Here is a 15,442-nt window from a genome sequence, read left to right on the forward strand (position 1 = left end):
TCACGGAAATTATCAGCAGTTCCACTATCAAAACATTCACGCCTTATGAGTAATATTTATGATGGGAGTCTTTTACATTGAGTTCTTCCCCCCAAAAGAGGAATAATTAACAAAAATAAAACCAATGAGAAATTTCCACATTATTACTATTATTTTCATAAGATTTTCACAGGAAAGTAAAAGGTTTTTGCAAGTAATAAAAGTCCTTGTTAAATGTCTTTCTTTCTTTTGGAAATAGGGTAAATTATGAAGCAGATTGACTTTAAAAATAAATAGGACTATAAATATATAAAAGTCATTGCTTTCCTCCAGTAATTTAATATGAGCATCCTACTTCTAAATGAGGAAAACTTTAGTTCACTCCCAGAAAGAATAAAGCAGATGTGAGCTTTTTCCATCGGCTGAAGTGCAGCCTTGGTAAGGTAAGTTGTCCGACAACATTAAACAAACATTTTAGTCAGGCATCACACAGGAAAATAAACAGTAGCAGAGGAAACATGAAAATATTAAAGACTGTTATTCTTTGGCCCCTTTTCCTGTGAAGCAGGTGATAAAATATTACTATGTTTCCACAGGTAAGGAAACACTCTTAAACACTTTGCAGAAATACATATTACGATCATCACTTAAAATGTCAGAAGTGGATAGGACTCAACTGTGACAGCACACAGGAGCCTGCAGAGAAACACGGCAGGAACAGATTTAGCACACTGGGTCAGAAATGTAGGCTGCCTACAGCAGCCTTCTCACTCTGGGCAGTGTGTGGTGGTTGTAAATTCAGATACAGGCAAAAAGCGACTTGTCAGAAATGACTCCTGATTTCAGGAAATTTTTCTCCTGAATATTACTTACTTAGAAGCTAGTGAGAAGGAGAGAGGTTGTCTGATGTGTTGTTTTGACCTCTTTATGCCCCGTGGAGTATCAAGCAATGCATACAAGAAGAACGAAGACCTGCTGAGCGTCATCCTTGCGTGCATGCTATGCTACACTACACTGTCCAGATATAAATGTATTTAGTTTACGTAGATACAGTTTGCTTGTCATGCTGGCAACTTCATCTCTTCATGAAGTTCTGTCTACCTATACATCATCTCTGAAAATCTATACACATTTAGCTATAAGAGTAGAACTAATATCCTTACAATGATTTATTCACTTAGGCAGAAGTTTACCTGTCTAGCTGACGAGGTTTGTGCAAGCTGCTAATGACGAACATGTCTAAATATTTATTTATAAGGTTAGACTAATGGTTGAGAAGGCTTAAGATCTAAAACTGTTTCCTTGAGATATATCTCATACATTTCTCCCTATGATCAGCTATGGGGTGTGGGGCAATAGCTCACTCACTGATTGTCTTGTGCGATGGTCCTTGATGCTCACTGGTTGTCTTGAACATCAAGTTATTTTTAAAATGGTTTTGAAATAAAATGGCATTGCTAGTTCAATGTGAACTAAGAGGATAAATTTGACTAACACTACATAAACTGCTAGTAATTAAAAACCCCCAGATCCCACAGATGAAACTGTAGAATATAATATGCAATACCCCCTTGGCCTTACATGCCTCAATGGAGAGTTTAGTTCCATATGACTCCAACCAAAAGAGCTCTGCCTTCTGTGCTAGAGTTAGAAGGGCTCATTGCATCCCCCATTCCTTTAAAAAGTTCAGGTTTAATTTCAGTGTGAGAAAACACCACTGTACATAGCTTTCTAAAGAACTCATTAGAGTGAGCAAAGCGCTCTTATTTCACCACTTCACATGAGCTTATTTATAAAATGCTTGCCTAATACTTTAAAAATAATATATATAGCTCAGAAAAAAATCAACTGAATAATTGGAGTGGCCCAGGAGTGTCAGAAAATTAATGCCACGCTGCCCTTACCTATGTATTTTAGTTAGATAGGTACTTCTACTAGAGTTCTCAGAATGTTTCCTGTTTTTCTTGTCAGGAAGTGGAAGCAAAGATGTAAAATGAGTTTTCAAATAAGGTAGGAAGCAAACAATAGGACTGTGTCACTAGAAACCAACAGCTGTAAATTTTAATGCAGTCAAAGCTTAGGATATCTGGCTGTCCTTCCAGCAGCAGGGGTACAACTCAGAGCACGCTGTTTTCTGATGCCAGCAGCAAGATGAACAGCCGGTACCTACAGAGAGGGATTTATCTCTTCTAAGCTCAGATAGCTTTGAGGCACCACAATTCAAGAAGGACATATAAATATTAGAGAGCATCCAAAGGAGGGTTATGAAGATGGTGATGGATTTGGAGGGCAAGCTGTATGAGGAGCAGGTATGCCTGCACATGGGCAGATGAAGACCACTCATATCACATTTAACATCTCTTCGTTTAAGAAGAGAGAACTGGAATAGAAACAGATCTCAAGATATGATAACTCCCATGGTGGGGATAATTCAAACGTAGTATTAAATTTGCCAGTTGGAGACAAATTTTTGTAACAACTGAGTTAATGCAAAGGCTTACATTCCATCATAGAAGTAACTAGAAGCCTACATTTCACTGGCTTTTGATACAGATTTGTCTTCCAGAAGCTACTTGCTAGTTCAGAAAATTTTATCCTATGATAGAACTTCCTTCTCTGTGGCACTGCAGACATTGCTGTCCGGTACACACAAGGAACAGAAGTAGCCTCGGTTCTCTCAGCTGGCCATCTGATTTCCCACACAGCATTATGGACTGTATGCAGTTTCCTAACTTAGGCTTCAGAGTAGTTTGCCTAACACTGCCTTAGCACTTTTTTTTCCCCTGTAAAATGAATGAAATACAAACACTTCGCATGAAATCTGAATGCCATCACACTTGGCACAAGACAGGGTTTAAATCTAATCTCTGATGCTTAATCTTCACTCCTTGTCTTCTTAACAACATCTCTCAGACTCATACAATAAAATGAAAATCTACTGTCTCCAGCTTTCATTTGCGTGACAGCCGAAGCCACACTGAAACTTTCAGATTTCTGAGTTCCCCTTCCCAACCTTCATGAATTCCACACCGCAGACCTTTTCCCCCTTCCATCGCTCTCCAGAATTCTGTATTCCCCTGCTCAGTGAATAGGTTAAACAAACAGGGAGATTCCTCAAGGGAAGTCACAGGTTCAAGATCACAAAGGACGACCACGTTTGGGCCAGTTGGAGGTTTTTCTTGCTATTGTGCTTATCTGTATCTTCCCTGTCATCCAGACGTTAACCTCTGACCTGTGAGTCCGCCTCTCGAAAAAGCCTTGCAGTGTTTACCTATTATGTAATGTCTGTGCTTTTGTGGAAATTCTGCAGAAACAAATGGAGGAAGTTTGCCAGTCAAACTGGTGGACAATAAATCCTGTCCTATGTAGATAGAATGGTTTACTGTCACTGTAAGTCTGCTACTGGCATCTGTCACCAAAGAAATGTTTACAAATTTCAACAGGCTGGAATGCCAAAGCGTTCCAGTATTGAACAACTATACAATATTTGTGGAATAACCATTGTGGTACAGTACAGGGTATCCTTGTTTGGCCAGCACGAATACACAGAATGACATTTCAGATAACTCAAGGTCACTAATGTTCCATTTTTCTGCCTATTCATCCCAGACATTCCGGAATGCAAGCATCCCAATTCCAGTTAGTTGTCATACTTTTTCTTTGCCAAATACTTAAAACCTCAAACTGCCTTCAGACCCCTTTGCTTACTTCTAATAGGTTCACTTATATATACATATATTTTAAATGCGGTCTCCCTGTCCTACCCTACAATCACTTTTCTTTGCAATCCCCGCTATCTCATCATTTCCCCCCTGGGACTAGACTTTATATCCCATTACCTTTCTGAACAGTGTAATCACAAGGCTTCTGCTGTTTGACTGGGACTTCTCCATGCTGTCAGTTGTAAGGTTGGGTCAATGGAAAGCTTAATTTGGTTAAGAAGAGGGAGCAGACACAATCTGAAACAATGGGATGGACAAGTAATACAATTCTTTCTTCACAGCACCCTAACCTCTCTGACTGTTTCACCTAAGGGCTCAGTTTTGTTGCCAATGTAGAACTTCATCCCATTGGCCTCAGCCCAGCTATCCAGACTGTCCAGTTCCCTCTGTATGGCCTTAGTACCCCAGGCAAATCGACACTTTATCCATACTTTTTGTCATCTTCAAACTTACTGAGGGTGCACTCAATGCCCTCATTCAGGTCATCAATAAAGATACCGAAGAGGACAGGTCTGACCCTTGAGGAACAAGACTTATGACCGGGAACACCATTCATGACTCTTGATCTCAATGGGAGCAGCACTAGGTCTTATAGTTCCACTATAATTAAGTTTTCGAGCCTCATTTCCTTTCAGAGGAGAGAAAACATTGTTGTGACTAAGCTTTGGATGTAGTAACAAATCCCTGGCAGGTTGGTTTGTTTTAACGGACGTATTAGTTTTAAGGAAACTTTTACCATCTTTTCTGCCCTTAATCACAGCTTTTATTACAATTACAGTAATGCAACAGATGTACATGCCAAAGGCAATACGTGTATTTTTAATGAGTTGACATGCAACCTTCCTGGAGAGGAGGAACATCTTAATTTGCTCAACGTTTCTCAACCATATCTAGCAGTTTATTAAGGGACAAGAAGCAAATCAGAAAAGTATTTATCACAAATTCAGGGGCTTCACTAAGTCACAGATGGGCAGTTCTGTACGACAGTCTCCGTTTTTGTGCTAAGCTTAGCATAGTTTTGCTGAAGCGTTACACTACTGTCCACAAAGAATACAAGAAAAGGACAACAGGCAATATCCAGAAAGCCCTAATGTTATTAATCCATGCATGTGGTCCTGAGTCATTGGACTGTAAAATATCATCACTTTCCAAAGATGGAATCGAAGAGGAATTCTGCCTAACAGATGATATCACAAGCCCAGAGGAACTAGTTGCATCATAAGGCCTATTTATTCAAGTTTTACAAGACATTGGCTCATAGGGACTTTCATTCTGGTACAATGAATTCAGTCAATAAATTGAACATAAAGATCACATCCTATGAGAGCAAGCCCCTTCGGCCTGCCTTCTTGCTTCAATTTTCCTTGCAGTTTGGACACATTGGCGCACCCAGAAAAATTACCTCTGGCTGTCATGCCAGGACAGATACACTTGGGGACTGAAAAGCTGAAGAGCTGGGCTCCAACAGCAGCACGTCAAATCCGCCCTCTTAAAATATTCCTGGCACTGCAGTGGTCTGTGCCAAACAGCACTCACAAACAATGACTGGCCACAATTTTCTGGAGGTTAATGCAGGCCAAGGACCATTTCCACCACAATCCTGGATGCGGCTACCTGCTTTGAGAGGTAGAATTTTATCAGTGTGGACCAGAGTATTCCTGGCTTGTAGAGATATGACCCCACAGACCTTCACATACCTTTCTCTGAGACTAAACTAGCAAAGGAAGAAGCCTGAATTCCTACTATACGTATGACTGCAGGGATGTTTTCTCCTTCATCGTCACAAAATTTCCATAAATTAATGGGAACTCAAGCAGCAGACCATACGACTTCCATCAGGAGTTTACATTATCAACCAGCAGCCTGACTTTGTCAGGTACAGGGTGCTGCAACAGAGCCACTATTCTTAGGGCAGTTCTGCACAACATAAACAGCACTGTATGGGTTTGTCAGCAAAAACCCTGACTGCCCATCCTGCTTGCAGCCTCTGTACAACCCTACAGGCAAGTCTTTGGTACAGAGCAGCACATTCACAGATGAGGTTAAAGGGACTTGCTGCAAGCACAGAGTCACTCTGGCACATCTGTTTGGACGATTAGGAGGTAAAATTAACTGATAGAAGACAGAACACAACTGGAAATCTAGGAATGTGTTTTTACTACTATTAATGCAATCTAAACTTCCTCCTTGCTGTTATTACTGTGTTAGCATGTCAATTCTATTCCAAATTGTTTTCAACTGCTAACTTACTAAAATACCTGGAGTATAGCACAATCCATGTTCTGGTTTTCATTCTAAATGTAACATAATTTATCTGAAATTATTCCCTTTCTTAAAGCTGTTCCTGTTGTTAGAACGTGCAAACTATGCATACGGTGTGCCATATCAATGGAAGGACATTAATCTTCTGTCTTTGCCCAAAAAAAGCATTGAAATTCTTCTGTGCACAAAGTAACTTCTATGCGTCTCTTTAGGCTGAAGGCCTTTTCCTAAATTCACCAGTGCTCCAATTCAGATTACAAGAGTGACAGAGAGTTAAATCACAGCTTAATGAAACTTACATGGAGCAACCTTTGTCAAACTGATCATTGATTTATTTCACTACCCAGTATGAAGGAAATTTAAAAAGATAGGAGGGATGAATGAAAAGATACTGCTAACAGTACAGGTCAGGGTTTTCTTAACAAGTATAGATGCTTAGGGAAAGTATTTTATTTCTTATTTTCCCTTGAAGATTTTTTTTCTTTCTTAATTGACAAACTGAGATTTTCCTGTACTCCTTAATTTTCCAATTTCCAATTTATTTGTGCTTCAGTACTAAGCTTTTGTCTACAGAAAGCCCAATCTACATTCACTAAACGAGAACAACACAAAAGCTGAGGCAATCAAAAAACCCCCACGTGCTCACCGATGCAATCCACGCTGAAGAGATTTACTGAGGTCGTTATTGAAGATTCATCGCAGGTCTTCATGCCCCGCAGAGCAAAGCGCACGAGGGAGGCCTTGACGCCCTCGGGCAGGAAGGACAGCAGGTAGACGGGCATGTAGAGGGCGTAGCGCAGCTTGCACAGCAGCGGGGTCATCAGCTTGCCCTGCGGGGACTGGGCCATGCGTTCTATCGTGGGAAACAGCAGCACAGAGCGGAGGACCTGTGGGACAAGGAGAAAAGTCAGCAACACCCGAGGCACACAAACAAGCCTTGTAGGCATTGTTTCCCAGTTGTCACATGGGTTTGCCACATGCACTCATAAAGTTAGGCTTTTTTGTGTGCTCTGACCGCAGAATCATACCGTTACTTGAGTTGGAAGGGACCCTTAGAGGTCACCTGGTCCAACTCCCCTACAATGAACAGGAGCACCTACAGCTCCATCAGGGTGCTCAGAGCCCCATCCAACCTGACCATGGGTGTCTCCAGGGCTGGGGCATCCACCACATCTCTGGGCAACCTGCTCCAGTGCCTTGCCATCCTTACTGTAATACACTTCTTCCTTATATCCATCCACAATCTCCCCTCTTCACATTTGAAATCATTTCGCCTTGTCCTATCACAACAGACCCTGCTGAAGAGTCTGTCCTCTTCTTTCTTATGATAGATGCTGAAAGGTTGCTTCCATCTAAAGATGGCTATCAACTTAATGTTTTCCAAAGACAAAGTTGGGTTGGGAAATGTGGACTAAGAATAGGAGCACACAGTGGGGAGCCCATCTGGGACAGAAGGCGCCAGCGTCCAGCAGGCAGTGCCCCACCAGAGGGCAGCAGGCAGCCCCACATCCAGCATCCGGACTGTCAGACAGCACACAGGATTGTCAACAGGCAGTTCCATATTGATACACCTCGTAAGGACAGGAGCATAAGAGCTCAAGCCCACCACTGAGATGTACACAGTGATGTATATCTCTGCTTTTAGCATGCTAGAGTAAAAGAGATGTGTTTTAAAGCAGTTAAAGTATTTTATATTGTGATAACAGAATACACGGCAGCCTTAAACTAGCATAAGAGTAATTAAAAATGCCACCCACAGTAAGTATAAACAAATTAATGTACACACTCTGCATTATTCCTCCATGTTAATATCAAACCAACATTCTCAAAGAATACCTGCCACTTTTTCCTGGATGTGAAACATGACTACAGAAATTCTTATATGACAAAGCCTCAAAGATATACAACTACTGGACCTAACAGAAGTATCAAGAAGGCAAAATAAGAGAGATTTGGGATATTGCCTTTGCAGATAATTAAGTATAAACCACAGTGCTTTGTTGTCTACTACCACAGATAGATGCAGTTACACATACAATTATATGTATGTCTGTTCGCTGCGTATATCACAGATTGCTCAGGTTAGATTAATACGTTAAAAATGCTCTAGAACTATTTCATAATGAGTGTCTTTGCTCACCTGTCAGCTCCAGCTCATGCATGCCAGTGCACCTGTGAGCACCATCATGCTTTCACAAGATGCTTACAAAATCTGGGCACTGTAAGACAGCAAAGTAACTCAGGAAATATCGGTAACTTGCCTGACTGGACTTTCCATAGTATTTTAAAAGCAGACTTTGAAAACACTATTTATAGCCAATACAGAACTATTTAAAGGAATCCTTCCACTTCCCAGCTGATACTACTTTGGTTTTAGACAAAGAAAAATACACTCTCAGAGAAATCAGTTCTGGGCCTCTTTTTATTAAAGGCAACCAGCAGCTGAAGTACAGCAATGCAAGACTTGTACTAAATTATATGGCAGTTTCATGATATTTCAGCTAGGAGCTGAACTCCAGCTCTTGTGATCTAAAGCAGATTTGACCTGTGTTCCCAGGCACACATTAATCCTTTGACATTGGAGTTTATAGATACAGGATTAGTTGCTTGGAGTGCTCCACTAACCACTGGGGGAAGTCGCTAAACCTTGGAGGTAAAAGAAAGACAAACCAAGAAAGCTGTCAGAACGTCCCTTGCATTCCTGCATCTTTTAATGGCATATAAAGTTAAAAGATGGTGGTAATACGGAGAATAATTTAATATAATTTCTTTCTTTAATCTCTGTCAGAGAATAACATAGAAACTCAAAATCTGTATTATTCAAACACTTATCAGCTATTTCTTAGATTAGCGCTAGATTCCAAGCCAGGACTCTGAAACATGCATTTGCCTTCAGAATTGCTTAAAGATGTAGTTCAGCTTCTTTGCAAGACGACAGTGGATACAACAGACTTAACATCTTTTGTTATAATAACACACACGTTTGTAAAAGCAGTATGTTATTTTTGTGCCTTGGAATAAGTGAATTAGAAATATACAAGTAAAATGAAGGAAAATGGTAGATTCAAGCACCTGACATCAGTTAATCACTTTTGTCTTGTCAAATGCTAAGATTTCATCCAGTTGCAATTGACACCAGCTGAAAACACATAGTTGGCATTCAGTTATATTCCCTGTTACAACTCCCAGAATTGTTATAAATTAGTAGTTCTGATAACAGAGGCCATTACGTATTAAAGCACCAGGTATTGTCAGAGCTATAAATGCAACTGTAAATATCATTAATTAACCTGTATGGCACAGTGATTCCTTTGTACACGGAAATTCTTCTCACATGTAATAACACAAGTTTCTTGGTATAACAATCAGTCAAAACATCAAAAACATTACAGACATCTAGCCTGAGAGACCTGTATCTTCTGGTTCAAGCTACCCCTCATTCAAAGTCTACTGAGGCTTATTGGTTAAGCACTGGCCAACTAGAAACACTGCTCACAGAGACTTGAATGGATATAGTGACTTCTGCAAGCTGACTGGTGAACCTTCTGAAGGCAAACATGCCCTGTGCTCATCATGGTTTGAGAGCTATAGGTCACACCACAGCCCTGTCTGTGCTTTGGTCAACCTGCCAAAACCCATGCTTACCTTCCTGCATGATACTGAAATAATCACTGCTGATTGTTGTGATGATAAACAGTATTTGCGAAGCTTTTTTTTTCACTTGCTTAACAGTTATTTATTTAAAATGCTATTTAAGTGCAAGATTTCAGCCCTCAGGATGACACATACATTCACAGTTAAAGTTCAAGGTGTTCCTCTTTGGTTTTGTCACCAGGCAGCTTCTTGTGCTTTCATTATCTATTTTTAACTCTTCAAATTACATAGGGCTTAAGACCCGAAAGGTTCAAAGGACACACAAATTTTAGTGTTTTAGCCTTTGTTAACAACAGAAACCTGACATTATCTGCAAGCACATCTCATAATTTAATGTGGGTGTCAAGGCAGCTCCCAGTCACTTGTCACACAGTATATCTATCACTGCAAGAATGCAGAGGATACATTCAGAAGCTGGGGTTTGCATTCAGAGAATAAACTGCCTTAAGTCCCCAATACATTTTACCTTACAATGCACATCACAGGAGGAAGGTGTACAGACTTCTGGAGCTTTATTTTTGTCCTTCTTCACATACTTCAGTGTCTAGAACTATCAATCTATCAACTCCAGGTGTGTATAATCTGCACAACTTCTACAAGACATAGAAGAACCACTTAGAGAAAAGTGAGCCCCCAAGAACACAATGGTGACCAAGGAGCTCTGCTTAGGCAGGACCACTAAGTGAGTATGATTCACCTTATGCCATCTCTGCTTCATGCAAACATTAAATAGTAAAACACAGGTTTCCTCCAAGCTGCCTATAGAAAGAACTCATACATTCCTGTACATTTGGACAATCTATCTGCCTTTTCATCTCTTTAACTCAAGACAGTGGTACGAAAACTAAAAGCAATCACAGTGGGAGGACATCCCATTTGCTAACTATGACGGGAACTCAGGCAGTTCATTTGTACTGTAACACCCAGCATTTTCTCTTGTAAAACACAAAAAATCCTACCCACTTAGCAGAGGTGAGTACATAAGCATAGGACAGGACATCCAAATCCAGACACCTGCTATGACTCTCAGAGCCCACTTTTTCCTACATTGAGTTTTCAGTGCATAATGGTTACTTCCACATTTTTGGATCTGCAGAAACAGTCAGGTTTTTTCTTCTGATTAAAATGAGAACAGAGAACAAAACATCCAACCATTATACTTCCAACAAAATGGTTTTTATCACTGCACAATTTATTAGTCTTGAACACAGTAACGTGGGATTTTTGTAAGATGTTTAAATAGTTTCTATATAAAGACACTGAAAGCACGAAGATTGGATCCAGCCAACAAAACACATCCCTATTTTTCATTAGTGTCTTTTGTTGTAAGAGTTGAAATGCACCTGTCAGCTATGATTTCATGTTTTAAAAAATGGGATGTCCCTTCACAATCGGTATTCAAAAAAGTGCCATGATTTTCAGAGCTGTTAACTCCTCTGATGTCAAGGAGAGGAGTTCAACACCTGAAATTGAACAGTTTTGACTATGCATAAGAAATGCAGACTGAAAATTCAGGCAGCTGTGATTATGCAGACACTTAAAGTGAAAAGACAGATACGAGTGTCAGAGCAAGACAAGAGACATTTTAAAGACTTTTCCTTTCCTTCCCCAGAAGAAACCACAAGCAGGTGTTGGCTGCAGCTTGACTTTGTTGGTGGCATGCCTTGGCTTCCAATGGATTGGCTGTCCCCACCCATGCTCATATCTCTCTAATGAAGATGTAAAGAAACAAAACTCTGATCCACTGAAAAAAATATACCTCCTACACTATCAGAAATGAGCACTTCCCCAAAACAGTCCTGATGGTTCACTCTGCTCTGGTTGATGCTGGACACTTGCTTTTGACTTGTGAGTTTTTGAAGTCTTTGCTCCTGCTGCGTAATTTGCTCATACTTGGGTGCAGGAACAGCTAATGCAACAACCACCAATAAAGGAATATCAGATTAGGATTCCACACCATTTACACAACTTTTTTATGTGTCACAGTTTTGTAATTTTTGCTATTGGTATTCCCCATCATAACATCATGTGGAGCACAGAGAAGATGAACTACACGTCCCAGAGGACCTCATGGTCGGAGAGGGAAATACATCATGGAAATGATGCTGGCTTTCTCTCACTCACTGCCTGGCAGCGGGTGTGGGTGTGCTTCCAAGCAGTGGCGACTTCAATTTCAAAGTAGGCTTCTCGGTCTTCAGAAACCTCTCTCTCTTTCTTACTGTACTTGATTTATTAGCCTCAATTTCAATTAAATTGTATTATATTGCGTTATCTTGCATTCTGATATCATAGTTAGTAAAATAAGTTTTCCTCCTTAGATTATTGCCGCTGCTCTGTTTGTTTCCTTGAGCCCATCTCCCTACCCCTTCCCTTTTCCCTTCCCATTTGTTGGGGGCTGGGGAGCCCACAGGCGTACTGTCCCCCCGTCATGGACATGGATTGATCTAGATAACTCTGTGACAATATAAGAGCCATTGCCCTGACCCATGGCAATGAGTGCAGCAGCCCAGCATCACTCTGCAGCCACACAGCCCTGACCCATACCAACAGCATCAGGATGTGGGAAGGAGGCAGGACTTCAAATCTTAGGGCTGGAAAGAAAACGGGAGCAACTTTTACTTTAAAATCCTTCAAAAAAGCCTATGAGAAGCAACAGCCATTTTGCTGTCAAACGTAACACTTCTTTTAATGTATCTTGTTCAGCCCATGTATTAGTTTATTATTCCTCTGTTGCGCTGGCAAAGGAAAAGCTATTATCTGTCAGGTGAAACCTAGTAAATTTTTCAAAGATAACATAATGATGCACTTACTGGTAATCTACAGCCTACCCTTGACACAGAGTGCCACATTAATCACGATTTCTTTTACTCGGTCTGCAGAGACGTGTAGGCAAAACAGTTTGGGTCAGGGGAGTGCATCCTGCTTTATTAGCACAGCTGTGCTGTGAGGATTTCCAGGAAAACACACAGGGCAAAACAGCAGGCGCTTGCCTACACCTTCCCTGCCCAAAACAGGGCTTCCTAGGCTTGCCACTTCACTTTGCTCTGTCGCTTTTCTAAGCACACTCTTCTGTTTGTTTTTCTGTCTCTGTATGCTGTCAACAGCGAATTCTATTTTAAGATCTTCAATAATTTCTTAGAATCATAGAATTATTTGAGTTGGAAGGAACCCTTAAAGGTCACCTGACCCATCTCCCCTGCAATGAACAGGGGCACCTACAGCTCCATCAGGTGCTCAGCCTGACCTTGAGTGTCTCCAGAAATGGGGCGTTTACCAACCACAGATCTGGGTAACCTGTTCCAGGTCCTCATTATCCTTACTGCAAAAAAACCTCTTCCTTATATCCAACCTAAGCATTCCCTCTTTACGTTTGAAACCATTTCCCCTTGTCCTATCACAACAGACCCTGCTGAAGAGTCCATCCCCTTCTTTCTCACAGCCCCCCTTTACATACTTCTTCAGCTGCTCATTTGAAATGCCATTTTGTTTGCTATATCTGCATGCTGTCACAGCTTGATATGAAGAAAACCAAACAGATTCTCATTATAGAGAATGAACTGAACAGTGAACAGAAGTTGCAAAAAATTGTTTCAGTCCTAGTGTGAAGTAACTCCATATGATGTGAACTTCCTTCTATTTTACCTTCTTGACCTCCTGTGATCCCAAATGAATGTGTGGCAATATTAAATATGTAACAGAATAAATATCTCCAACACAGTTAGCAAAGAATACTGTGCCTGAAAATTGCAGGGTATTAATGACAATTAATCCCCCAGGCATGTCTTAGCACATTTATAAAATCATAGAATCACAATGTTGGAAAGGACCTATAAGATCATCTAGTCCGACTGTCCTCCCTTTATTTTAAATCTTACAATCATAGAATCATTAAGGTTGGAAAGACCACTAAAATCCTCTAGTCTAACCATCCATGCATGCTTGTGACTGCTCTACACCATGTTCCTCAGTGCTACAATCACCCTTCTCTTGAACACCTCCAGGGATGGTGACTCCCCCACCTCCCTGGGCAGCCTGTGCCAATGCATCAACCCTCAGTAGGAGTTTTTTCCTAATATGCACCTAACCAAGTTAGATGATTGTACATCAAAATGTATACCATTAAAGAGAAAGATTAAAATCAACTGTATGAATGCAAACGATAATGCCTAAGACTCGAAACACTAGAATATAAACATCAAATATCCTTTTAAGGACTAAGCATAAACACATGCAAGCTGTCCCTAAGATTCATTTACCAAATGGACTCTGGCGTGAATTTTGCTTGATATGTTCTGTGCTGTTAGCTGTAAGGCCTAGTTCCCTGTGTTGGGCACACGCCAAGTCCAACACATGCACACACCTCATGTACACACTGCTCACATACATCCTCCTAATTCTTAGCTGAAACCTAAGGATCCCCATCCAGCACACTGGTTACATGAATATTAATGACAGCTTACAGAAAAAGAGCAAATTCATAATTAGACACAGGGCCAGATTCAAGGCTCCAGAAATGCAACTTTTTACTATATTCTCTGGCATGACTTTGGCCAAAGCCAGCAGCACCTTCCCTGATGCTGTCTCAGCACAGGTTAGATGGCCTTGTTTGGTCTTGGATGTTTCAGAATTATTAAGCCTCACTTCATATAGTGTCTATAGAGTGTATGCAAAGACAAAAAAAATCATCAAATGCCAGTTGTCATCATAAACATCAGTATGTGATGACTGTGAGTGCACTGAGATTCCATACTGTGATACTACACAGGAAACAAAAGTTGGTATAGTTAATTTTAGTATTTCATTTGGTTAATTTTGGTATTTTAATTCTCAGCTCATGGAACAAACTCAAAAACTACTGCTACCTTTAAATATCCCAACCAAACCAACTGACATCTGTCATTCATCTTCATAAATGCATTAACGGAAACCTTTAGCCCTCTGCTACACTTTGTTAATCCACATATACAGTGTGAAAAGCAGATTTTCCATGCATCTTGCCCCTTCTCCATCTTTATAGCTCTCCATGAATGCTCTATATTTTTAAATCTTTTTCCTGCTCACCCCAACTTTTAATTCTTACAGGATGTGCCCAATAGATGACATAGCCACCATAAAATGCTGTTGTCTCTACAGCCTTTTCACTTTTGTTCCTTGTCCAGATTGTGTCACACAGAGGTCAAACCAGAGCCCAGGGAGCAAAAGCTGACGCTGTGGAGAAGTGGTAGCCAAGCTCCAACCAATGTCTCCCTTCACAAGAGAACTGCAAAGCCAAGCAACAAGAAATTCATAACATATTTTAACAAAATAATATTGCCTTCATATTGTGTTGCATCACATCCTAAGCTGAAGTTGGCAGCATGACAAGGGCTGTTTCCTGTTTAAGCACTGTTTTCCGTTTATCTTAGCTTGATGTCAAGGATGCCTCTGCCTCTTGGCATTTGAGGCACTCTTCTTTGTTCATACTTTGTGTTTTTATAGATAGAATTACTTACAGTCTAATAGTTTGGGGTAGAATCTGAATCAAACCCTATTCCGGACTTGAAAAAAACAGACAAAAAGAGAATTAATGGTGTGTTTGAGAGAGTCCATCCTTACTTCTCTGGGACCACAGGTACAATCCTGATAGACTCCTTCTCACCTCTACAAAACATCATCACTGAACTGGCCCTAAGGGAGCTGGTCAATTTAGGCCAGTCACATCTCTAACACTCTGGACTGCAAAAAAAAAAAGGGGGATTTTAGAACTGTGGGAGATTCTGTTCTGAGAACATTACAACAAGTTGGATTTAAGATAAAATAAATTCAAATAATCATACAGAGAAACT

General features: G+C 40.6%; 1 protein-coding gene across 2 annotated transcripts in view; it reads right to left on the reverse strand.

The window, feature by feature from the left end:
* The window catches only part of LDAH (lipid droplet associated hydrolase), a 98,169-nt gene that overhangs the window by 28,689 nt on the left and 54,038 nt on the right, over positions 1-15,442 (reverse strand). For both annotated transcript variants that reach the window (XM_085542271.1, XM_015859555.3), the window contains exon 5: positions 6,610-6,850. In XM_085542271.1, coding sequence (XP_085398397.1) covers positions 6,610-6,850 — 241 coding nt within the window. The remainder of the gene's footprint in view (positions 1-6,609; positions 6,851-15,442) is intronic.

The sequence above is a fragment of the Coturnix japonica genome, chromosome 3 (assembly GCF_054131305.1).
Source record: "Coturnix japonica strain WE chromosome 3, WE-NBRP24, whole genome shotgun sequence".
Classification (NCBI taxonomy): domain Eukaryota; kingdom Metazoa; phylum Chordata; class Aves; order Galliformes; family Phasianidae; genus Coturnix; species Coturnix japonica.